This window comes from Lithobates pipiens, unplaced genomic scaffold, assembly GCF_037356315.1.
Source record: "Lithobates pipiens isolate NorthernLeopardFrog02 unplaced genomic scaffold, aLitPip1_a1.2 Scaffold_11, whole genome shotgun sequence".
Lineage (NCBI taxonomy): Eukaryota > Metazoa > Chordata > Amphibia > Anura > Ranidae > Lithobates > Lithobates pipiens.
This window is the reverse complement of record NW_027507696.1, coordinates 23,561,588-23,587,362: the sequence shown is the minus strand read 5'-3', so window position 1 is coordinate 23,587,362 and position 25,775 is coordinate 23,561,588. Positions and strand designations below refer to the sequence as shown.

The 25,775-nt window shown below is 41.6% G+C and overlaps 1 protein-coding gene across 4 annotated transcripts in view; it reads left to right on the top strand.

Moving 5' to 3' along the window:
* The window catches only part of SYK (spleen associated tyrosine kinase), a 181,578-nt gene that overhangs the window by 125,526 nt on the left and 30,277 nt on the right, over nt 1-25,775 (top strand). For all 4 annotated transcript variants that reach the window (XM_077469867.1, XM_077469884.1, XM_077469858.1 and 1 more), the window contains 4 exons: nt 2,008-2,191; nt 12,225-12,434; nt 12,833-13,022; nt 21,038-21,178. In XM_077469867.1, coding sequence (XP_077325993.1) covers nt 2,008-2,191; nt 12,225-12,434; nt 12,833-13,022; nt 21,038-21,178 — 725 coding nt within the window. The remainder of the gene's footprint in view (nt 1-2,007; nt 2,192-12,224; nt 12,435-12,832; nt 13,023-21,037; nt 21,179-25,775) is intronic.

Genomic DNA, 25,775 nt, shown 5'->3' with positions numbered 1-25,775 from the left:
TAATAGGTACACCCATTCAATTGCTTGGTAGCACAAATTACTAATCAGCCAATCACATGGCAGCAACTTAATGCATTTAGGCAATTGGACGTGGTGAAGACAACTAGCTGAAGTTCAAACCGAGCATCAGAATGGGAAAGAAAGGGGATTTAAGTGACTTTGAATGAAGCATGGTTGTTGGTGCCAGACAGACTGGTCTGAGTATTTAAAATCTGCTGATCTACTGGTATTTTCACGCACAGCCATCTCTAGGGTTTACAGAGAATGGTCCGAAAAAGAAAAATATCCAGTGAGCGGCAGTTGTGTGGACTAAAATGCCTTGTCAGAGAAGAATGGGCAGATTGGTTTGAGATGATAGAAAGGCAACAGTATCTCAAATAACCACTCGTTATAACCAAGGTATGCAGAATACCATCTCTAAATGCATAACACATCGAACCTTGAAGTAGATGGGCTACAGCAGCAGAAGACCACATCGGGGTGCCACTCCTGTCAGCTAAAAACAGGAATCTGAGGCTACAATTTGCACAGGCTCATCAAAATTGAACAAGAGAAGTTTGGAAAAAAAGTTGTCTGGTCTGATGAGTCTCGATTTCAGCTGCAAAATTCAGATGGTAGGGTCCGAATTTTCTGTAAACAACATGAAAGCATGGATCCATCTCAGCTTGTATCAACAGTTCAGGCTGGTGGTGTAATGGTGTGGGGATATTTCCTTGGCACACTTTGGGCCCCATAGTACCAATTGAGCAGCGTTTAAATGCCACGGCCTACTTGAGTATTGTTGCTGACCATGTCCATCCCTTTATGACTACAGTGTACTCATCTTCTGATGGCTCCTTCCAGCAGGATAATGCACCATGTCATAAAGCTCAAATCATCTCACCACTGGTTTCTTGAACATGACAATGAGTTCTCTGTATTCCAATGGCCTTAAAAGTCACCAGATCTCAATCCAATAGAGCACCTTTGGCATGTGGTGGAATGGGCTATATGCATCATGAATGTGCAGCCAAAAAATCTGCAGCTTCTGCATGATACTATTATATCAATACGGACCAAAATCTCTGAGGAATATTTCCAACACCTTGTTGAATCTATGCCACGAAGAATTAAGGCAGTTCTGAAGGCAAAAGGGGATCCAACCCAGTACTAGCAAGGTTTACCTAATAAAGTGGCCAGTAAGTGTATATAATTAATGGGTTCTACATTATATACTTCAGAGTGCAAAATCATTTATATGTATATCTATTTGAAAAATAATTTTCACATTGGGGTTTGTTGCCTATATAAAGTATTAATGTTAGGCCGCGTACACACGCGCGGACTGTTCGCCCAACTTTGTCCGTCCAACAGTTTCGGCAAACAGTCCGCTCAAAATTAGCATGGACGGACATGCCCACACACGACGAACGAACAGTTTGCTGAAACCGTGCGCGATGACGTGAACGGCACGTACGACGGGACGAAAAATACGACGTCCTATACACTGCATTATAGCTTTCGGCGTGAAAATCCTTTCTGAGCATGCGCGCAACTTTGTTTGACGAACAAGCCTACACACGGGCGGACTGTTCGCTCAAACAAGGTTTCAGCGGACAGTTTTTCGGAATTTCTGAAAAACCTTGTCCGTCCAACTGTCCGCTGAAACTGTCCGCTGAAAGCCCACACACGAGCGGACTGTCCGCCCAAACACTGTTCAGCGGACAAAGTTGGGCGAACAGTCCGCCCGTGTGTACGCGGCCTTACATGTTGTCCATTGCACTGTTGTATTACATCATGCCATGTAGTTCTAAATAATATTCAACCTTTCAAGTTGATGTGTTTGAACTTCATTCGGTGCAAATGATTAAAATAATTCAATGTGAAATGACAAAAGATTGTTATATTTAAACATTTACATTTTTCAAAACAGCAACTGAGAAACCCATAGAATATTGAAATAATATGATTACGAAAAGCCATGCAATAAATGTAAACAAGTTATTTCAGCTCTGTCTTTTATGCCAGTTTCAGAAAGTTCCCTGTATTCCATGCCAATGGACACAGATGTGTATCGAGGAATATATGAAGATCCTGATGAGCTAAGAACTCAAACTCTTAAAATAAAGCGAGAACAACTCGAATTAGTTGATATTGAATTGGGTTCTGGCAATTTTGGGACTGTGAAAAAAGGAATCTTTAAAACATCAAAGTAAGTGCATTAGAGCATGATAGATGTTCATTCTATATCGAAAGGATTTTCTACTTTTCTCCTGCAATGAAATATCTGCTTTCAATCACATAGCTTTAGATCGTATGCACTGTATCTCTCTCTTGAATAGCCTTAAAGTGGTTGTAAAGGCAGATGGTTTTCTACACCTGCAGCCCCCCCCCCCCCCAGTACAAATCTGAGCCCTATCTCAATCCAGCAATATGCATGAGAACCAAAGCTCTCTCGCTTTTCATTGGCTCAGATACAGCCGCAGGAGCTCCTGTCTCCTGCTGCTGTGAATCAGAGCCAGTGATGGGGTAATGGGGGGTAGGGCCAAGCCTTTCATTGTGTCAGATGCCTGATGAAGGGATCCTGCGAGGCTCAGAAATATTGCTATTTGCTGTAATGATGTGATAGTTGAATAAGGCTTTGGACCCATTCTGGAGATCCATGGTGTGCTGGTGATATTTTCTTGCTCTTATGAACACAAAGAGTGTGGCTCTGGAGCAAGCACGCATGAGTGCACCCATAGCAAGCCGCTTGCTATGGGGGAACTCTGTGGGGGGTGGAGTAAGAAGCACTGGCGGGGAACCCCAGAAGAAGAGGATCAGGGCTGCTCTTTAAAATCATTGCACAAAGCAGGTAAGTATGACATGTTTGTTATTTAAAAAAAAAAAAAAAAAAAACCTTTACAATCACTTTGAACAAGATGCCAACCATGTCACTCAAGCATTCCCATTGATGGTTAACACTGGGCCAGAAGACAATAGGGTGGCAGATAGTGGTTATGCTTCCTATGGCTGAAGTAGTTTTACAATGTTTAACATTATAACATTTTGGGTTATAATCGCACTGTTTTTCAGAGCCAACTCCAAAATGTATTTAAGTGGAAATTAAACTTAATTTTTTTTAAAACGCTGACCGGTAGGGTTTTTTTTTTAACAGAAGAGACCCTGGTTTCTTTTGTCATAAATGCTTCTGACTGCCCATCCATGGTAATGTACACTGGGCCACGCATGTGCAGCTCAGAGTACAATCACGGCACCACTCTATGCCGTGATAAAGTAATTCCTGTGCACATCCGCGAGAGTGACATCAATGTGGCCTGGTCATTCAAGTGGCTAAACAGAGCGAACTTGGAAAGAAGAAGGAGAAGATGGAAGCACCCAGGACCAGCGGAACCACTGACACTGCAGCACTGAAACGCTTTGTTTGACAGGTAAGTCGGCCATAACATGCTAATATGCTGTGCATACTAGCACATTATACCATAATTCTCTGGGGGCCCAATTAAAAAAAATATATGTAGCAGAGTTAAATTCAGCTTTACCAGGAGTGGTGTGAAAACATAGCAGCACTTTCTGTTTCAGGCTGACAACACTAAAGCTCCGTACACACTATCAGATTGTCTGCTGAGTTTTTCCTTCAGATTTACCAAAACCATATAATATGAGGTCAAACCCTAGGAGTTTCAATGTGTATGCAATCAGGCAGGCCCTTCTACTACATGGTTTTGGTAAATCTGAAGGAAAAACTCAGCAGACAATCTGATAGTGTGTATGGGGCTCCAGCTTCTGCCTTTCAGTTAGCAGCATTGTTGTTGGCCAGTTATGCGTGTTCCCTTAGTTGGGCTGCCTATCAGGTCTGCAAATGCATCCTGCAGATTTGATAGGCAGTGCAACGGCCAAATGAAGGAGTGCACATAGCATGCTGACAACACTGCTGCTAAATGAAAATTCCTTGGTTATTGACTTCTGCTGACTTACCTGCTCAGACACCAGTGATTTGACTGGGCTACCTCCCAGGGAAGCTGAGTGCTCAAAATCCAACAAGAATGTGATCCAGACAGTTAGGAGCTATAACTATGACAGGGATAGCTATAACACTTTTTACAGGTTCCCTTAAACAAGTTTAATGATATAGCCTAGAATTGGATTGATACATGGAAAGCCAATGCAATATAGGGTACTGGAAAATAAATATACAGTATATCTCTTTTGGTGGGGAGGGAGAGCGAGGTGGAGGAAACCTTGTATTATGTTAAGAAGATAAGATGGGTGACGGGATTAGCCCTGCCTGGCCATACATTTTTGGCCCCCCTTTTCGCCTTCCCCTTTTCTTTGTTTTCTTTCCTTTATTGAACCCACATTAATGTGGAGCAGTGAATATGCACACCGAGATAGAATGGGCCAATGTGTGGATGGGAGGGAATAGGGGCATGAATATGGAAGCACAGAAGGGGATGTATGGAATTGGGGGGATAGCAAAGAGTGGCTCCCCCTGATTCTTCCCCCTAAATCACTATAACTAGTTCATTTAATTTTTTGGTTTGGTTTTTTGTTTTGCTTTTGTTTTTTGGGGTGTGTGTTTTCTTTTTTGTGTGGGGTCAATTAATGGGAGATTTAACAATTTTCAAAAGGATAGGGGGAGGAAGAAAAGTTATAAGGGAAAGGGAAAATAAAACATTTCTAATTTTTCAATTATTTTTTCTTTTCCTTTTTTTTTTCTTTTGTTGCATTACAGTAATTTGGATTAGTGAATATACTATATACTCATCGCTATAGAATGGATGTAGGGCGGGTAGGGGGATGGATATGGGAGCACGGAGTGATAAGGGAAGGTTAGAAACAGGGACATACAGTATCTACAAGTATCTCTCCCGCATTCTAACCTCTAAATGAGTATAAGTCATTTTTTATTTTTGGTTTTGTTGTCTCCTTTCGGGGGCTTTTGGGGGTTTATTTATTTATTTATTTCTCTTTGGCGGCGCTTTACCGTCGTTTTAGCAGCGGTATGCAGCCACTAGCGGGGCAGTTTTAACCCCCGCTAGCAGCCGAAAAAGGGTTAAAACCGCCCTCAAAGTGCCGCTGCTCCATTGATTTCAATGGGTAGGAGCGGTTTAGGATAGGTGAATACACCGTTCCTTCACCGCTACAAAGATGCGGCTAACAGGACTTTTTTCACCACTAGCAGGACTTTTTTAGTGCACCGCTCCAGTGTGAAAGCCCTCCGGCTTTCACACTGGAGTGAAAGGGGCCGTTTTTTTCAGGCGCTACACAGGCGCTATTTTTAGCACTGTAGCGCCTGAAACCTGCCCCAGTGTGAAAGGGGCCTAAGTGAAAGTCGATGGCCACCTCCACCCCAGCACTCCAAGTGGGAGCAAACTGTGCCAGGGTATGGACCAACAACCCTACCAGAGTGATTAATCAAATGCTTCCATACTAACAAACAAAGGGCTATTAATAGCAAAGTAACCAGAGTAATAACAAACAATGAACCTTCAAAACAATGAAGAACATCTTTAAAATACAGTAAGAATGGATATATTAATGCACCATTTGTATTAATAAAAATGATCACATTAAAAGGCCTGTAGAGGCCTTAGGGTGTTTCAACCAAGGCCCCCAGAATTTTAGGAAGGAGGAGGATTTAAACTCTTTTCAGATTGGCATTGCACATTCAATCGTGCTATTATGTCTTATAAGTTGGGGGAAAGGGGGATTTCCAATGACTTGTAATAGCTGCGTACAGAATGTAAGCTATATGGAGCAGTGATTCTGTATGGAGCAGGATCATCTTATGTTTAATAGTGTTGGTTCTGGGTTGAGAGCAGTATTATTCCTTGTAACCTCCCCAATTAGATCAACTACCTTCTTCCAAAATGGTTGAATGTGTACACACTTACACAATATATGATATAGACTCCTTATCTGCGTACATATCCTCCAGCATAGATTAGATTAGAGGTAGCAAGAGAATTTTTTGACAATCTATAAGGGGTCAAGTTCCACTTACGATACATTTTTGGAAAAACATCCCAATGGTCAATGCAAGCAGTGGCTCAGTAACTGATATGGATAGCCTTACTCCATTGTTCTACAGTACAGGTATTGGCTAGTTCACTTTCCCAACTTAGCATACCATGCTCTTTAGTCTTGTCTGTACTAATGGTTAGCAGCGAGTAGAAAAAGGAAATACCACGTGTATTTTTTGATATATTTCCTTTAAGGTAATTCCAAATCGATTTAGGAACTTCTATTTTGTCTTTATAATCACTGAGTGGTTAATTTGATTAATCCTAAAGACATCTTGGGGCAATGAGTTTCTTTTAATATTGTCTAGGAAGATTAAACCTCTTACTAACCAGTCTTTTGCTGAAAAGAATAGGATGAGCCATTCATATTCCTTGTGGGAATATCTATGTAGCAGGTGTCATTATTTGTGTGCTGTAGATAGAGAAGCTCCTGCCAGGCTTCTAGGGATGCAGCCACAGTTGGGTGAGCTAATTTACATACAGTAGGTTACATAGGAGATGCTACCATAAGCGCTATCAGATCATGGTGCTTTAGAAGTGATCTCACTATAGTTACCCACAGTTTATCCTGTGAGACTGTAACCCAATCTTGCATTTGGTCAAGAAGGGAGGCTCTATAGTAAGCTTTCAGATCTGGGAGACCAATTCCACCTTCTCGTCTATGTTTGGTTAGGGAGGTAAATGCTATTCTGGGCTTATGGCCTTGCCAAAGAAAAATTGAAAAAAGAGTATGGAGTTGCATTTAGCAAAGAAGGAAGGTGGAAAATACATTGGGTGTGTTCTAAAAACATACAGAATTTTTAGGAGGGCTTGCATTTTAAAAGCCACTGCTCTTCCTAAACAGGATAATTGATTCCTACCTATACGGTTCAGGTCTTTGGTTATTTTACGTAAGAGAATTGGATAGTTAGTTTCATATAATTTTTTGTGGGAAAATTAAGTTGAATTCCCAAATAAGTGATAGAGGGAGAGTCCCCGTTGAAGTGAAATTTTCTTTTTAGGTGAAGGATTGCTTCAGAGGAGATTCCCATGGAGAGGACATGGCATTTACTAGTGTTAATGTTGTAGTATGATATGTGTCCGAATTCATCTATTAGGTCCTACACACAGGTAAGCGATGACTCAGGACAGAAAGAGATAAACTACTATCATCTGCAAAAAGCCCTATTTTGTTCTCATATTGCCCAATGCATAGGACCTTTATTCATGTACTGATTCTGATCGCTTCTGCAAGGGGTTCTATTGCAAGGGAAAAGATGATATAGGGGACAGGGGGCATCCCTGTCTAGTTCCATTGGTCAAATCAAAGGTCCTGGATAATGTCCTCGAGACGAATACTTTAGCAGATTTTGTAGAGGGACATAATAGTGAAGCAGGTAAACCCAAAGAATCCAAATTTAAGTAGCACTTGGGAGAGCTACCCCCAGTGTACCCTGTCAAATGTCTTCTAGGCATCCAAGGCAAGGAGCAGGGAAGGCATTTTACTTTATTCTGCGTAGTGGATTCAATTAATCATCTTCCTTGTCCCACCTAGAGCCTGTGTGTCTTTTACAAACCCAACTTGTTCTGGTCCTATGAGACAGGCGTTACATCAAGGAGTCTATTAGCCAATATTTTAGAATATTTTTTTAAGTCAGAGTTCAATAGAGAAATCAGCCTAAAGTTTTGTGGTTGATTGGGTTCCTTACCCGGTTTAGGGAGAGCAATTATTACAGCTTCAAGCATTTCCTTGGGAAATTGTTCCAGCTAGGCAGCTTCATTAGAAACATTCACAAGGTGTGGATCTAAGATAGATGATAAGGTTTTCATAATATTCTGAGGAAAGCCCATCTATGCCTGGAGAATTATTTGATGTGAGTGCAGTAATAACCTTAAGCACCCCTTGTCAATAGGTTTATTAATCTGGCATATGGGTCTATTGATTGGAGGTTAATGCTGTTCAGGAAGGATGAAATATCTTCTGGTTTAGGGAGTGGAATGAGTGAGTCGCCCTTTAAATTATAGGGAGAGGCGTAATAGTCACAGAAAATTTGTGCTATGTGGTGTGGGTTTATAGCTACTTTTTGCGTGCTATGGTGTGTTATTTTTTCTATCCTCATTTTGGCTTGTCTGTTTAAGTTGTGCAGCCAGTCTCTTCCCTGTTTTGTTTTTCTGAGAGTAAGGTGTTAGCTGTAATCTTTTAAAACATTTCTCCTGGTCCACTATAAGAATAGATTTAAGCTCCTCTCTGAGACTTCTAAGTTTAAGGTAGAATTCTGAGAGGTCTGTTTATGCAAACCTTCTAAGTGTGCACTTTCTTTTAGCAGTGAGGACATGCTTTCTTCCTTTTCTCCCTGGCAGCTGGTTAGATCAATACCCCTCTTATAAAAGATTTGTGAGTACACCATAAGTTCAAGACACCACTAGATCCATTAGTGTCTTTAGGTCCTTAGCATATACAAGATTAGACAAAATAAACGTATTGTTCCTCCATAAGGATGTATGGGTTCCAGTTCGACCATCCACAGTATCCAGCTAAATTGCCAAGTGGTCTGATGGATGTTGGCTGAGGTTGGCATTTGCAAAAACTGCTTATCTGTAAGGAAAAGGTAAATCCTTGAATATGTGTTTGTGTGCAGTAGAGAAGAAGAAGTAGACCTGCTCTGAAGTATGCAGGCATCTCCAGGGGCCATGTAGATCTTCCTGAAAGAAAAAAGAGTTAAGGCCTGTCTTCTTCCTTTTGTTCTTGGCTGTGGAGTCCATTGCAGGATTCATAGGTGCATTGAAATCCCCACACAACAACAGATAGCCTTTTTGGATGTTGCATGCTTTACTCAGCATTTTCCCCAACAAGCGTTGCGGGTGGACATTAGGAGAATATAAAGCCAGAAGGGTGTAAGTTGTATTGTTAATCTCAGCGACCAAAATTATGAATCTTCCTTTAGGATTAATTAATGAATCCAGTAGGTTAAATGAGACTGTATCATTGTTTGCTACCAATACTCCACTTTTCATCTTCTGGTGGTTTGAGTGGAATACATGAGGAAAATTTGTGTGTGTGTGCAACGTGGGGGGTTGAAGACAGAAAAGTGTGTCTCTTGCACGCACAAGATGTAACAGCATTGGTTGGGTGCCTCCTTCCGGAGAGCCCTGTGTTTGGCCTTTATCAACATCAATTTAATTACCATAGTAAGACAGAAGAGTGTAGTGATATTCTGATAGGACCTCAATCACATTAGCTTGGATGAGTGTAAGCAGAAAGTTAACCCAAACAAAAGAAAGTGGCGAGTTGGAATCCAACTCGAGGGGACAGGTGTGTCCTGTACACAACATGAGGGAGAAAAATAGTGTCCAGCCAGACAGGATCCTATGTTGAAGCCAGGAGGGCTGCATTTTGCCTTAAGGAAGATTCTGAGGCTGCAGATTTAAGACAGAAGAGTAAGTAGAGTAAGCCAGGCTGCCTTCAGGGTAACAGCTCGTAAGAGCGAAATGGTGTCATCTGTTAGGACTTGTACGCCACGGTGTAGATCAACATTTTTGGGAAGGACTGTCAGATATGTCCTCCTCGTCCTCCGGTAGAAGATCCCAACTCCTCAGAAGATCAAGGCCCTCGTCCAGATTAAAACGAGGTGTGACTTGTTGTTCCTTTTGATGGATAACTTGGTGGGGAATTTCCATTTGTATGAAATATTGTTTCAGAGTATTTTAGTGACAGCAATTGCATTTTTAAGAGCTTGGATTGTCGCTTGAGAGAGGTTGGTATACAGGGTGATTCCTGCATATGGCTCAGGGAGGGAGTTTTTTCTTCGGGCAAATTGCATGAGTTGATCTTGTACGTGGTAGTAATGAATCCTTGCTATGACATCCCTGGGGACTTATTCTGGTACGAATGACTGTTTAGGGAGCCTTTGAGCTCTGTCAATAACCAGTTCTTGGGGGCTGACAGAGGGGAGTAGTTCAGCTATAATTTTTTGTATAAGCGGGCGAAGGTTTTTGGCAGGGACTGACTCTGCTATTCTTCGGAATCTGACATTGTCTTGGTGGGAGTGGTCTTCTAAGTCCGCCATTTTAATTTCAATATTTCAGATGTCTCCCGCAGAATCTTCATGAGCATCAACCACTTCACTGTGTGCCCAAACATAGTCCCCCATTCTATTTTCAATATGATCCACCATGTCCCCCCAGGGCTTTTATTTTCACCCTGGTTTCTTTCATGGATGAAGCCATATCCTGTTGCAGAGCTCCCCTCAAAGTCTTTAACCACTTCCCACCCGGCCAATGTACATATACCGCCGGGTGGGAGCTCTCTACTTCTGAGAGGACGTTCAGGAACGTCCTTCAGAAGGAGGGGGATCGCGCGCGTGCGTGCCCGCGCAGCGGCGTGATCCAGATGTGCTCGTGTCACCCGGACACGGCGCATCTCGGATCGGCAGGAGGGCTCTGTGATTGGCCCTCCTGATAACATTACAGCCCTGTCCAATCACGGCCATCATGTGATGTAAACAAACAGCCAGTTGCTAGGCAATCGGCTCTCCTCTCCTCACATGGAAGTCGTCGCTGAGGAGAGGAGAGCAGATCGCTGCAGCCGGCTGGTGATCAGTGAGTATGAGCTGTTTTTACAGCTTTTTACTAACTGATCACCAGTCTAGTATAAACCTGCAGTGTAAACACACATGTCACCACAATACACATGTCACCACACATGTCCACAAATAATAAAAAGACATGTCCCCAAATAAAAAAACACATGTCCCCCACATATATCCCACTAAAATCACATGTTCCAATGATTATCTGCACACATATGTATGTGATCACCTGCACACATATGTACATGATCATTTGCATACATATGTCCGTGATTACACAAACCAATTATTATACACTTAACGGAATTTTTTTTACCAAAAACATGTAGCAGAATACATTTTGGCTTAAATTTATGACAAAATTTGATTTTATTGGATTTCTTTTAAAATAGAAAAAAGAAAATATAATTTTTTTCCAAATTTCCGCTTTTTTTGCGCTTATATCGCAAAAAATAAAAAACAGAGTCGTGAATAAATACCACCAAAATAAAGCACTATTTGTTAAAAAAAAAATGATAAAAATTTAATTTGGGTACAGTGTAGCATGACCGCGCAATTGTCATTGAAAGTGCGAGAGCGATGAAAGCTGAAAATTGGGCTGGGAAGGAAGGGGGTGAAAGTGCCCTGTATTGTAGTGGTTAAGGATTGTGTCTACAATAGGTTGCCCTGCTGTGAGAAATGTGTCAAGTGGTTCATTAAAGCCTGAAGGGTCAGATATAGAATCTGTGTCAGATTGTGTGGCACTGACATTTATCTTGCCGGCGTCCGGTCTTCTTTTCTGTTTCACTGGGCTATTTGAGGTGGATAAACACAGCTCTCCTTCTGCCCAAGGCGCGTATGCAACTGTGATCTGTGCTACTCATGTCCCTGCAGCAGCCTCTGCTCTGCCTCTGTCTGCCCTGCCTGTTGCGCCAGCACCATCTTGGAATCTCTGGACCACCACCAGACCGAAGAAATCAGTTTGCGGGGCCACTCTCCAGGTGTCAGGCTAGCTGTGGAGATGGTAAAGAGCAGTCCCTCCCCGACACTTAGAGACACTGTATGGATCAGCTTCTATGCAGCCATATCATCCGGCTGCAGGCAACCTGGGGCCTGCCAGCTGTTGTGGAAGTAAATTTCCCATGAGGCATTGCAAGGCTGGTGGTTACAATTACTCCCAGAGGCATGATGAGCCTTGTAGTTCTGCAAAAGCTGGAGGGCCCCAGGTTGCCTACCCCTGCCCTAGACTATAGTTGTGAGAAAAATCAGAAAAGGTACCTATGCTTTGAAGAGGGTTTCCCCCATTTCTCGCTTGTCCCTTGCCTCCTTTTTTGTGAAGAAACGTGATATATGTGGATGCAAAGATATGCTTCTAGGCAATACACCTTGTATTTTATATTTATTATAGATTTGAAATTATATATATATATATATTGTGGCACATGTGAAACCGTCCTAGTTTCTTATGGTTGTTTTTTTTCTTTTTTGTTGATTCAGAAATATTATCTGGGTTTTTGATTGTCTTGTTATTATGTCCTCTTTTATTGAATAAAAAGAATTGAAACATAATTTTTGGTGGGCAGCAGCTGGAATAACAACTACATAAAAAACAACTACATAAATGTGGAAACTTAGCATCCCAACTTGACAGTATTCCAATTAACTCTAACAGATCTGAAAAGAAAGTTGCTGTGAAGATTCTTAAAAATGAAAACAACGACCCTTCTAGCCAGGAGGAGCTGCTGACTGAAGCAAGGGTGATGCAACAGTTGGATAACCCATACATTGTCAGAATGATCGGAGTGTGTGAGGCGGAGTCTTGGATGCTGGTTATGGAACTTGCAGAACTAGGACCATTAAATAAGTTTCTACTTAAAAACAGGTACTGAAGGTTTTTTTCTGTAATAGCATCCTTTTAACATAAAGATAGCATACAAATATATTTTCTAAGAGTGTGTTTTATATTTCTAATTCATTATTTGTAGTGTCAATCTGAAAATCTGTATGGCATTTACATTCATGTATGTTGCCAGTATCATATATTTCAATTAACCACTAGAACAAGGTAAAAAAAAGTATATCTTAAACTGAGAACACAAGAACAGGGGATGGGGATGGGCTTGGGTGGAGTTCCTGCTCCTATTCTTATGGCAAAAGCCCTGATCAAAGATTTATAGATGATAAATAGATAGCCGGATGTAGTACAAAATGTCTTCATTAGAAAACATGACTGACCGATATATACTGATGTATAATTGAGGTTTTAATCCTATTCCTCAGGGATGTCTCCGAGAAGAACGTAACAGAACTTGTTCATCAAGTTTCCATGGGAATGAAGTATCTGGAAGAAAAAAATTTTGTCCACAGAGATTTGGCGGCCAGAAATGTGCTGTTGGTGACTCAGCATTATGCCAAAATTAGTGATTTTGGGCTTTCCAAAGCAATTCAGTCTGATGAAAACTATTACAAAGTAAGTGTTCTCCATGTTTGGACATCATCATTTCCATATTAACCAATGAACACAAACTGATATTAGATTACATATTTTTCTTTTGGGGAAAGGATATGTTAACTACCTCCCACCCGGCTATATTATTACTATCCCAGGTGGACATCATATGATAGCTATTCATAGCTATTTTGTAATATTGTGATGATCTCTGTAATTTGTAACAGCGATCACATGGTACAGGGCCAATTCCAGTGGACCTGTACCAGGTCATAACTGTAACCAGTCACAGCTGTCACAATTGTACACAATGGCACATTGATGGATGCTATTCACAGTTTCACAGTGTAAGAATGATTGCTTATACAGTGCTTATACAGTGATCGTAGTGTAAAAAAAATCCTGATCACTGAGTGGTATGATGTCACTATGATACTGTTCTGGTGACAGTATTTAAAAAAAATAGTAAACAAATGTGTAAAAAATAATATATATATATATATATATATATATATATATATATATATATATATATATATATATATATATATATATATATATATATATATATATATACGTATATATATACACGTATATATATATATACACGTATATATATACACGTATATATATACACGTATATATATATATATATATATATATATATATATATATATATATATATATATATATATATATATATATTGTATATTATATACATAATGTCACCACTCAGTGTCCCTGATCACCACCACACCAATCATATGGTGACGCTGTACTGCTCTGTTGACAGTATTTATGGCATTTGGTCACGCATTATTTTTTTACTGTTCATTCTAATGTGTTTATTTTTTTGGTTTGTAAACTGGATTATTAAATGTTAGGGCCAAATCTACTGTTAACAAAGCCAAACCATTTATAGTCCTGATTCACTGAACTGCAAAATCCAAAATCCAATTTGAATGTGAAAATTGTTCTTCCGATATTGTTCGTGCATAAAAGAATAATAGTCAGAAAACAGATTTCAGTAACCAGAATATTTGCTGGTGGCACTGAGCCCTCAGATTTAAAGCAGACCATCAGTAATTTTTCCATCTTTCCATCTATTACCGTATATACTCGAGTATAGGCCGACCCGAATATAAGCCGAGGCCCCCAATTTACCCCCAAAAAAACTGGCAAACTTATTGACTCGTGTATAAGCCGAGGGTGAGACATGCCTGTCCATCCCTGTGTGTGTGTCCGTCCATCCCTGTGTGTCCGTCCATCCCTGTGTGTCCGTCCATCCCTGTGTGTCCGTCCATCCATCCCTGTGTGTGTCCATCCATCCATCCATCCCTGTGTGTGTGTGTCTCCATCCATCCATCCATCCATCCCTGTGTGTGTGTGTCTCCATCCATCCATCCCTGTGTGTGTGTGTCTCCATCCATCCATCCATCCGTGTGTGTGTGTGTGTGTGTGTGTGTGTGTGTGTGTGTGTGTGTGTGTGTCCAGCCTACCTGTGTCCCGAGCCTTTGTCCCGAGCCTCCGTCCCGAGCCTCCGTCCCGTGCCTTGCCTCCTTGCCTCCGTCCCGTGCCTTGCCGCCGTGCCGCCGTGCCTTGCCTCCGTCCCGTGTCGTGCCTTGCCTTGCCTCCGTCCCGTCCCGTCCCGTCCCGTGCCGTGCCTTGCCTTGCCTCCGTCCCGTGCCCTCTTCGTCGGCGCCTCGGCGGCCATTGTAAAATTCAAAAGCCTCCGCCTTCGCCTGTGATAGGCGGAACACTGAATTTCCCAGCAGCCTGTGTTCCGCCTATCACGGACATCGTATCATCCTCGTCCGTAGTACGAGGATGATACGATGTCCGTGATAGGCGGAACACAGGCTGCTGGGAAATTCAGTGTTCCGCCTATCACAGGCGAAGGCGGAGCCGGAGGCGCGGCTTTTGAATGATAGAATGGCCGCTGTCTGTCTGCTCGACACGCTGATCGAGCGGGCAGACAGCGATGACTCGAGTATAAGCCGAGGGGGGCACTTTCAGCCTCAAAAAAGAGGCTGAAAATCTCGGCTTATACTCGAGTATATACGGTAAATCTTCTGCCCTTGTTGTTTTAAGTTTGAATAGTAAAACATTTTTTTTTTGCCAGTAAATACCTTATACAGCCCACCTCCTGTTTCTTGTCTGGTAAAAAGCCTAGGATGACATCATGCACAGCTCTCTCTCTCACTCTCCTGAGATTTTGTTAGGAAAGGAGGGGGTGAGTCATAAGAGGGCCAATGAGAGCTTCAGAGCTGGAGGTGTGCCTCTGTGTGTCTGTGTAAATCCAAGAACTGAACAGGCAGCAGCTTCAGCTGTCCACAGTTACAATGAATTCAGCCACTCAGTGGAGGGATATTTCTGCAGCATATTTGGAAAGTACAGAATGACAGTATATATAAAATAATATGCAAAGTGGTTTGAGGGAAGCTTCAGAATGGCAAAGGTTTTTTTATTACAAATTATATGAGCATACTGCAGTTCCTCTTTAAATAGTGTACTTCCAGTGTTAACCAGCGGGTGGCTCCTAGCAGCCAGCTGGTCCCGGTGATTAGTTACTACTTGATGCTGGCTTATGTTGGGAAGCTGCTTAAAGGATAAGTTCACTTTTTTTAAAACAAATGCAATAATAAATTGAGAACCACAAGCCGACAGCTGCTAAGGATGTCAGGGCTTGTAGTTCATTCAGACACACAAGCTGTATAATGTATAATGTATGGCCAGCCTTAGTAAATCAACCTCAAAGTCCTTGTATATTTTGGATCGGTTACTTTTTGAGCTTGCTACTTTTTCTGGCCCACCATCCCGACCTGCCTTGTTCCCTATATTCCTACCAGACCCTGCTCTACCAGATTCTCCTGATTGCCTCTATTTGTATCGTTAGTTAAGCAGTTAGCTTTTTTTTTTTTCACTTTTCATGCATACTCACTGGGTTGTGTATAGGTTGCTGTATTTAGGTTTTATGTCCGGTATTTTCTTGTGTTTATAATAAACTACACTTCTTCACTTAGGCTTTGATCTGGTTTCCGCTGTGTGGTTTTTACATATCTGGTCTTACTAGCACTGCAAGATACCAGCATGTGGTATAGCATACAGATGTCCATAACATTTTAAAGAGGTTTTAAACATGAAAACGTTTTTGGTTTCAGTTTTGCTCACCAAACAGACATTTGACAAATGTCCATGCTGCAAACCTCGCTTTATGTAGTTTTAAATACATCAAATACAACAAAATTGTATTATTATTATAGTTGCACATATATTTAGGAGAGTTTTTAATGACAAATTGTAAAATTACCAATGATCCAGCATAAACTCTTCCACTATTAGGATCCATTGTCCTTGTCAGAACAGGAGTATCACATTCTTTAAAGTGTTTGTTACCTCAACATTTCATATTCCTGACATGTGCCTGCTGTAATATGTACTTGTATGAGAAAGTATCCTGCTCTCTTTGTATTGCTTCCTGTGCGTGAAATCCCTGTCCCTGATGATCCTGCCAGTCTATCTGCTTTTCTATTAAAAACTGACCACACTAGGCAGGAGAACACACCACAGTCAATTCTCTAGCTATGCTGGGAACTCAGCCTGATCTCCTCCAATGATCAGACTTGTCCTGGCTCGCCTAATTAAACTGAGCTGTCTCAATTTTACACTTTAAAGACATAATATCTAGACATGTGCAGAGTGAAATATTTTGTTTCGGAATTTCGTTTTCATCCAAAAAATACATTTATTTAGTTACTCTCGAAGTTCCTTTTTATTTATTTAGTTTTTTGTTCAAAAATTGCATTCGTCCGAAAATCCACATGAATTACGGTCGAATCTGTCTTTGAAGGCTTATGGTGCCTGTCGAATGTATAAAGAAGATTCGACGGAGCTGCTTAACTCTATATAGCCTATAGGCGGAGCATTTGACTCCGGAAATGTACGATTGCAGCGTCGTACAGTTTTGATGCTCTGTCGAATATTATTATAAACGTGTGTGTTTTTCGTTGCTTTGTCGAATCTCCATCGTTCATGTTGAATGAATGGTCTAAGTCTCACAGTGTCAGGTGTCAGATAGTGAGTGATTGGTAATAACGAATATGGCAGCAGCCCATTGTGAGATCGACATGGAGGCATTGGAGGACGTTCCTGGGCCATCTACAAGTGTTTCTGTATATATATTATATATTCGTTCAAACAGAAACTGGTGGACTGGTGATAGCGATTACTGATCAGACAGGTAACAAGATTCTATAATAATAAATCCCCCCCCCCCCCCACAACACAGGCAGCCTCTGAGGCTATCACAACAACACTAGAAGCAACACTAGTATCACTATAAGGTTCTCACACTAACACAATAGCAGCAGATTATTAGGAAAAAGTTAAGTTGAACTGTAGCTTGCTTCACCATTGTTCTGCTGCTGTGCTTATGCTTAATAATAATTTGAGTTCTCTGACAAGTGACAATTCAAACGAACCAACTAAGGCTGACTGTCTTCTGAAATGATTCAGTGTGTGTGTCTCTCTCTGCTAGCAATCGTAAGTGAAAGTAAGTTTGGCTGTACATGTGTACTTAGTTCTATTTTACTGCTCCTCCTCTTTGGTTACAATCAGCCAATAACATTCATCATCATCATTATTTTTATTTTACTTCCCCCACCCAATTCCAGAATCTTTTCTCTCTGTCGAATCTTTTCTCTCTATGTCGAATATTTTCTCTCTGTCGAATATTTTCTCTATATAATCTTGGACTAATAGAGGTAAGGTTAGGCACATTCGACCACAGGTTCTGTAGACACAGATTGTTATTGTCAGAGTCATGTTGAATCTCCTATATCGAACTGTTGTAACAACAAAAACGAAAATAAAGCATTTATTTATGTTGGATCTTTTGTTTTTCGGATTCTGTGCTTTCGTTATCGTTTGTCAAAATGAAAACAAAAATACCTGAAATTCAGACAAAAATGCATTCGGACGAAAACGAATGCACATGTCTAATAATATCTAGTTAAAATGTTTTGTTTTACTTAGGTATTAGTGTAGTTATATTCCATGTGCTGTTTGTTTGCCTTACCTTGTAATGATGGGCTCACATGTTATGGCTGCAGTTTGTAATATCATGGCTGATCGATTCTAGACATATGCAGCATGGAAAAGTTTGTTTTGTTTCAGATAGATTTCTTATGTTACTAATTTTGTTTCATTGATTCATTTAGTTTAGTTTTGTTTCACTTAATATTGTTTTGTTTATTCATTGTCAAACAAATTCCACATTTTCAGAACGATTCGAATTTGGATTGGTTAAAACATTATCGACTGATTCAAGTTCTCTGTGAAGAATAGCTGGTTGTTAAAGGAGAAGTCCAGCCTGGGTTCATTCAGCTGGGCTTCTCCTATGGGTCACAGGAGTGGTCACAGGAGTGCAATTAGTTTTACACTCCTGTGACCCGTTTTCAGCATAGAGCAGACTGAAGTCTGCTCTGCTGATGTCACCAGGGTCAGTCCAGGCACCGTGTCATGTCGACTTAGAAAGTCTGAATCCGCCAGGTGCCTGGACTGATGGCAGTGGCAGCCTCCCAGCGCACCGCTGAGATGGCCGCTCTCGCCCCTCCACAGCTCATCGCTACAATGAGAGCATGGAGGAGCAGAGCAGGAGAGCTGCTGACTGACAGTCAGCAGCTCTCTGCTTGGGGAGCCGAAAGAACCGAGCCATTGGTGTATGTTCGGTGGCTCGGTTCTTAGTGAAGAGGCGGCGGGGGACAGATGCAGCATCGGTCCAATGCTGAATCCACCTACAGTAGGTAAGTATTAATATGGGATACAAAAAAAATCTCATACTTCTCTTTTAAGTAGGGACGTAAGTTCGACTCGAACATTGGGTGTTTGCCTGTTCGCTGAACAGCAAACAATATGTGTTTTTTGCGGCATATTCGACCGGAACATCATTAAAGTCTATGGGACATTAACATGAAAAATCAAAAATGCTTATTTTAAATGCTTATATGTAAGTTATTGTCATAAAAAGTGTTTGGGGACCCGGGTCCTGTCCCAGAGGACATGTATCAATGCAAAAATGTTTTTAAAAAACGTAAGTATTTTTGGGAGCATTGATTTTTTTAATGCTTATAGTGAAACAATAAAAATGAAATATTCCTATAGTATGCCTGTAAAGTGGTGCATTTTTCCCATGTTTAGAACAGTACTACAGTAAAAATGACATTTCTACAGGAAAAATTGTCATTCAAAACTGATCGCGGCTATAATGATTTGTCGGGTCATTGATAACAAAAAGAAATGCACGGGGTTCCCCCCAAATTCAATTACCAGGCCCTTCAGGTCTGGTATGGATATTAAGGGGAACCCCACGTCAAATTTAAATAAAAAATGATGTGGGATTCCCCCCCAAATATCCATACTAGACCCTTCAGGTCTGGTGTGGATTTTAAGGGGAATTCCACGCCAAATAAAAAAAAAATGGTGTGGAGTTCCCCCCAAAAATCCATACCAGACCCTTTATCCGAGCACGCAACCTGGCAGGTCACAGGAAAAGAGGGAGGGATGAGAGAGCGGGCCTCCCCTCCTGAACCATACCAGGCCACATGCCCTCAACATTGGGAGGATGCTTTGGGAGTCTATGACCCCTCAAAGGACAAGGGCCTCATCCCCACAACCCTGGCCGGTGGTTGTGGGGGTCTGCGGGCGTGGGGCTTATCAGAATCTGGAAGCCCCCTTTAATAAGTGGTCCCCCAGATCCCAGCCCCCCTGTTTGAAATGGTAACGGGTACATTGTACCCCTACCATTTCACAAAGAAAGTGTAAAAAATTGTTAAAAAAGACACAGACACTGTTGGGATAAGTCCTTTATTAAAAATTTAAAAAAATTAAAAAAGATTCCAGTGGTGGTAATCCACTCTTGGTATCCAGTGATGGGTGATCTCTTCTCCGGGGTCCAGCGATGGGTGATCTCTCCCGATGACGTCCAGCGCAGTGCATCCTGTCTCCACCAGAAACACCGCAGGAATCCTGGCAGCCTGACAGATCTTAGCTGAGGAGGACGGGGCCATCCGTCACCTGACCCTGCCCCCCCCTGACGCAAGGGGAAACCCGGGCTTCCCCAGTGATGTGCGGGTGATCCCGCCCCCTCTGACGCAAGGGGAAAACTGTGTTACATCAGAGGGGGCGGGGTCACCCGCGTATCACTGGGGAAGCCCGGGTTTCCCCTTGCGTCAGTGGGGGGCGGGGTCAGGTGGCGGGTGGTCCCGTCCTCCTCAGCTAAGATCTGTCAGACTGCCAGGATTCCCACGGTGCCTCCAGTGGAGACAGGATGTGCGCGCTGGACATCATCGGGAGAGATCACCCATTGCTGGACTCCGGAAAAGAGATTACCCATCGCTGGATCCCAGAGAGATTTATAAACTTACATTTTGCGTATGCAAAGAAATGATGTATGGTGCTGTTGGCATGCTAAACATTAGGGAATCATAATTTTACTGAAAAAATGTATGCAAAAGCAGGCTAAAATAAGATAGATGTTAGCTAAGACTCGAATGAATATAGTGCGTCCTACAATATTAAGTAATAGCTGCATCTATACTAACTTAACATATTGGTTTTGGGAACTGACTTTGCATAATGTAATTAAATATATAATAATGTCTTATATAATGCCTTTAATTGATGAATCAGCCACAAAAAAGGTGCATGTTTTTTTTTTTGTTTTTTTTTTAATAAACGTAAATTTTGCGTATGCAAAGAAATTATGTATGGTGCTGTTGGAATGCTAAACATTAGGGAATCATAATTTCACTTAAAAAATGTATGCAAAAGCAGGCTAAAATAAGATAGATGTTAGCTAAGACTCAAATGAAGTATAGTGTGTCCTGCAATATTAAGTAATAGCTGCATCTATAATAATTTAACATATTGGTTTTGAGAACTCCCTTTGCATAATGTGATTAAATAATGAACCATTGTGTTACCTATTGGTTTAGCCATTGTACCCATATTAAAGGTCAGCTGTCTTGTCTTTCCAGGCAAAAAGTTGTGGAAAATGGCCCATCAAGTGGTATGCACCAGAATGTATATACTTCCTAAAATTTTCAAGCAAAAGTGATGTGTGGAGTTTTGGAGTACTTATGTGGGAGGCATATTCCTATGGCCAAAAGCCATATAAAGTAAGTCATCAAGCTTATTTTATTGTAACTTGGTATAAAAAAAAGTTAACATATTCCAAATCACATAAATCTGTACATTTCAGCACAGCAAGTCCAGCTGAAAACAAGCAAAAACAAAATAGTTTCCTTAACCACTTCCCGACCAGCTGCCGCAGTTTTACTGCGACAAAATAGCACGGGTAGGCTAGTTGTTATGTTACGTCGGCTGTCCGGCCACCTAGGGGGACTGATCGGTTCTGAAACAAATCCTAGGAGGGGATCCGCCTAAAGGGGGATCTGTCCCCAGGCCAATGATTTCCCCTAGGTGGCCATGAAAATCGGAGAGAGAGGAGAGAGGACATCCAAATGTGAGTTGCACCAACACTACACTGACACAGTAAACATAGGCACATATTTCACCCCCCAATCGCCCCCCCCCCCAGTTAACCCCTTCACTCATTGTCACTGTGTCACCCAGTGCAGTGTTCATATTTTTCTATGATCACTGTGCTGGTGTCATTTGTGATACTAATCAGCGTTAGGGTACTTAGTAGTAGCCCCAGATAGGTCAAGGGACCCCCCTAATAAACATTTAACCCCTTAATCACCCCCTGTCACCAGTGATCGCCGTATTAGTGTCACGGGTGGCGCTGGTCAGTTAGTTATTTTTTATAGCGTCAGGGCACCCTCTGTATATTACCTAATAAAAGGTTTAACCCCCTGATCACCAGGCGGGTTTTAGAATCAATTAAGGTCTGCATTGCCCCAGGCAGCATCAGATTAGTAGTATAGTGTCTGAATGGATCAATATCTGATCTGATCAGATCTATACTAGCGCCCCCAGTAGTTTAGGGTTGCCAAGAACGCAGTGTTAGTGGGATCAGACCAGATACCTGCTAGCACTTGTGTTTAGCCCCTCCGCCCAGCCCAGCCCACCCAAGTGCAGTATCAATCGATCACTGTCACTTACAAAACATTAAACACATAACTGCAGCATTTGCAGAGTCAGGCCGGATCCCTGCGAACGCTAACAGTTTTGTTGGTAGCGTTGGAAGCAGTGGCTGACAGTCAGGTGCTTTTTTTTCCTCTGAGTCTCCCTAGTGTACCAGTAAATTTAGAGGCCAAAATGTCCAATCAAAGGTACACTAGTGAAGAGGCCTACGTGTTTCTGTTTTTCACGGAAGATCTCTATAGATCTATTGTGGACCAAAGCAATTTGTATGCTGGTCAATTCATTGCCGTTAATCCCCAGTTGACCCTTGCCAGGGTTTGGAAAACTATTACGGTCTCCAAATTTAAGACCTTCCTGGGCCTATCCCTCCTTATGGGCATAACTAAAAAATGTGAGTTGCGGTCATATTGATCCACTGACCCAATTCACCATATGCCGTGTTCTCTGCCTCCATGATCAGGACACGATACGAGCAGATCTTACGGTTCATGTGTTTCAATGACAATGAACTCTGTCGTCCTCAGGGTAACCCTGAATATGATCGGCTCTACAAAATTCGGCCCCTCGTAACCAATAAAATCAGCAGTTTGTAGCCTTGTTTACTCCCGATCAAGTTGTCTGTGTTGATGAGTCCCTAAATACGTTTTCTGGCCTCTTGTCATTCAAACAGTATCTTCCTAACAAGCATGCCAGATATGGGGTCAAGATGTATAAGCTCTATGACAGGGAAACAGGCTATACATATAGTTTTATGGTTTATGAGGGAAGAGATAGTTGCATAGAGGCGGAGAACCGACCAGACTACATAGGGAGCACTGGTAAGATTGCATGGGACTTGGTGTCACTTTTATTCAGAAAGGGGTACCACTTGTATGTGGTCAATTATTACACAAGCGTGCCACTTTTTAGTCACTTTGATCTAATCGCTTACCCCAGCGGCTTGTCGATTCCCATCCTAGGCTGGGGGAGAGAGCCTTCTTAATAATAATTTGCTTGCTGTGAAGTGGAGGGATAATAAGAATGTTTTAGTTCTGTCTTCCCTTCACGCAAACACGACGGTCAATATTCCTACGGCAACTGGTGTTGTGGAGAAACCCTCTGTGTCCACGAATATAACCTTAATATGGGAGGGGTGGACCTCAACGATCAGTTGTTGGCGCCATACCTAATTGCCTGTAGGGCCAGACGCTGGTATAAAAAAAGTGTCTGTATATTTATTCCAATTGGCTCTGCTGAATGCTTATGTGCTATACAAAGATTCAGGACGAACTGGATCCTTCCTTAACTTCCAGGAAGAGATCTTCATAGCCCTTCTGTTTCCAGACGTGCTGTGGCCCAACTTCCCAATCCAAATACAGTGAGCCAGCTGTATGAGAGGCATTTTATGCATGTCCTCCCTTGTACCCCTGCCCAAAGAAATCCCCAAAGAAGATGTCATGTCTGTAGAAATCACGGATATAGGCATGACACCCGATTTTATTGTCCATCCTGTCCTGATCAATCTGGTCTTTGCATTGGTGACTGTTTCGAATGCTACCACACACTAGTGGAGTATTAGCATTGGGTAAAGCATTACACAGTCCTAGGCACACTTACACAGGGTCTCGAAATATGAGATGGCCATCACATTTTGAGAGACCCTAATCTGGAATGTTTACAGTTTATATAAAAGTGCAAAAAAAGTCCCCCTTTTTGGGGCAAAATACTCACCATGCCTCCTAGCAAATACCTTGGGTGTCTACTTTCCAATATTGGGTCATGTGGGAGTGATTTGTGCTATCTGGACAGGGCTTCTGTAACTGTGATAGGTAGTGAGGAGTAAAATCACAATTGTACGCCTTTAGAAAGCCTGAAGGCGGTGATTGGTTTTCGGGGTCCTGTACTCGGTTAGACTGCCAAAAAGTCCCACACATCCTCATACTCAGGAGAAGCAGCAGAATGTATTTTGGGGTGTAATTCCACATATAACCATGCCATGTTTGAACAAAACATAATTTAGTGACAACTTTGTGTAAAAAAAATAAAAAATTTAATTTTCTCAAAACTTGTGGTAAAATATAAAATATTCCATGGACTCAACATGCCTCTCAGCAAATAGCTTGAAGTGTCTCCTTTCCAAAATGGGGTCATTTGGGGGGGTTTGTGCTATCTTGAGATTTCATGGCCTCCGAAACTGTAATAGGAAGTGAAATCACCATTTTATGCCCTTGGAAAGCCTGAAGGCGGCGATTGGTTTTCGGGGTCCTATACACGGCTAGGCTCCCAAAAAGTCTCATACATGTGGTATCCCCATATTCATGAGAAGCAGCAGAATGTATTTTGGGGTGTAATTTCACATATGCCCATGGCATGTTTGAGCAATATATCATTTAGTGACAACTTTGTGCAAAAAAAAAAAGTTTGTAATTTTTCCCGCAATTTGAGGCAAAATATAAAATATTCCATGGACTCAACATGCCTCCCAGCAAATATCTTGGGGTGTCTTCTTTTCAAAATGGGGACATTTGTGGGGGGTTTTGTGCTATCTTGGCATTTTATGGCCTTTGAAACTTTGATAGGTAGTGAGGAGTGAAATCAAAAATGTACGCCCTAATGCACCGTACACACGATCGGACTTTCCAACAACAAAACTGTGAATTTTTGTTCGAAGAATGTTGGCTCCAACTTGTTTTGCATACACACGGTCACACAACTGTTGGCCAACAATTACAAACGTGGGAACATGGTGAAATACAAGACGTACGACGAGCCGACAAAAAGGAAGTTCAATAGCCAATGTGGCTCCTTCTGGTTGATTTCGAGCATGTGTGAACTTTTGTGCGTCGAACTTGTGTACACACGATCGGAAATTCTGACAACAACGTTTTTGACAGAAAATTTGAGAACCTGCTATCAAACATTTGTTGGCAGAAAGTCCAACAGCAAATGTTCGATGGAGCATACACACGGTCGGACTTTCAGCCAACAAGCTCAGATCCGACATTTGTTGTCGGGAAATCTGTTTGTGTGTATGGGGCATTAGAAATCCTGAAGGCGGTGCTTGGTTTCGGCTCCTGTATGCAGCTAGGCTCCCAAAAAGTCTTACACATGTGGTATACTCAGGAGAAGCAGCAGAATGTATTTTGAGGTGTAATTTGACATATAACCATGGCACGTGTGATCAATATATCATTTGGTGACAACTTTGTGTATTTTTTTTTGTCATTTTTTAATCACTTGTGACAAGAAAATAAAATGTTCAATGGGCTCAACATGCCTCTCAGCAATTTCCTTGGGGTGTCTACTTTCCAAAATTGGGTCATTTGGGGGGGAGTTTGCACTGCCCTGCTATTTTAACACCTCTAGAAATGAGATAGGCAGTCATAAGCTAAAAGCTGCGTAAATTCCAGAAAATTTACCCTAGTTTATAGACGCTATAACTTTTACGCAAACCAATAAATATACATGTATTGACATTTTTTTTTACCAAAGACACGTGGCTGAATACATTGTGGCCTAAAAGTATGTCTAAAATTGAGTTTATTGGATTTTTTTTATAACAAAACGTAGAAAGTATAATTTTTTTTTTAAAATGTTGTTATTTTTCCATTTATATTGCAAAAAATAAAAATCATAGAGGCAACAAAGTACCATCAAAAGAAAGCTCTATTTGTGGGGAAAAAAAGG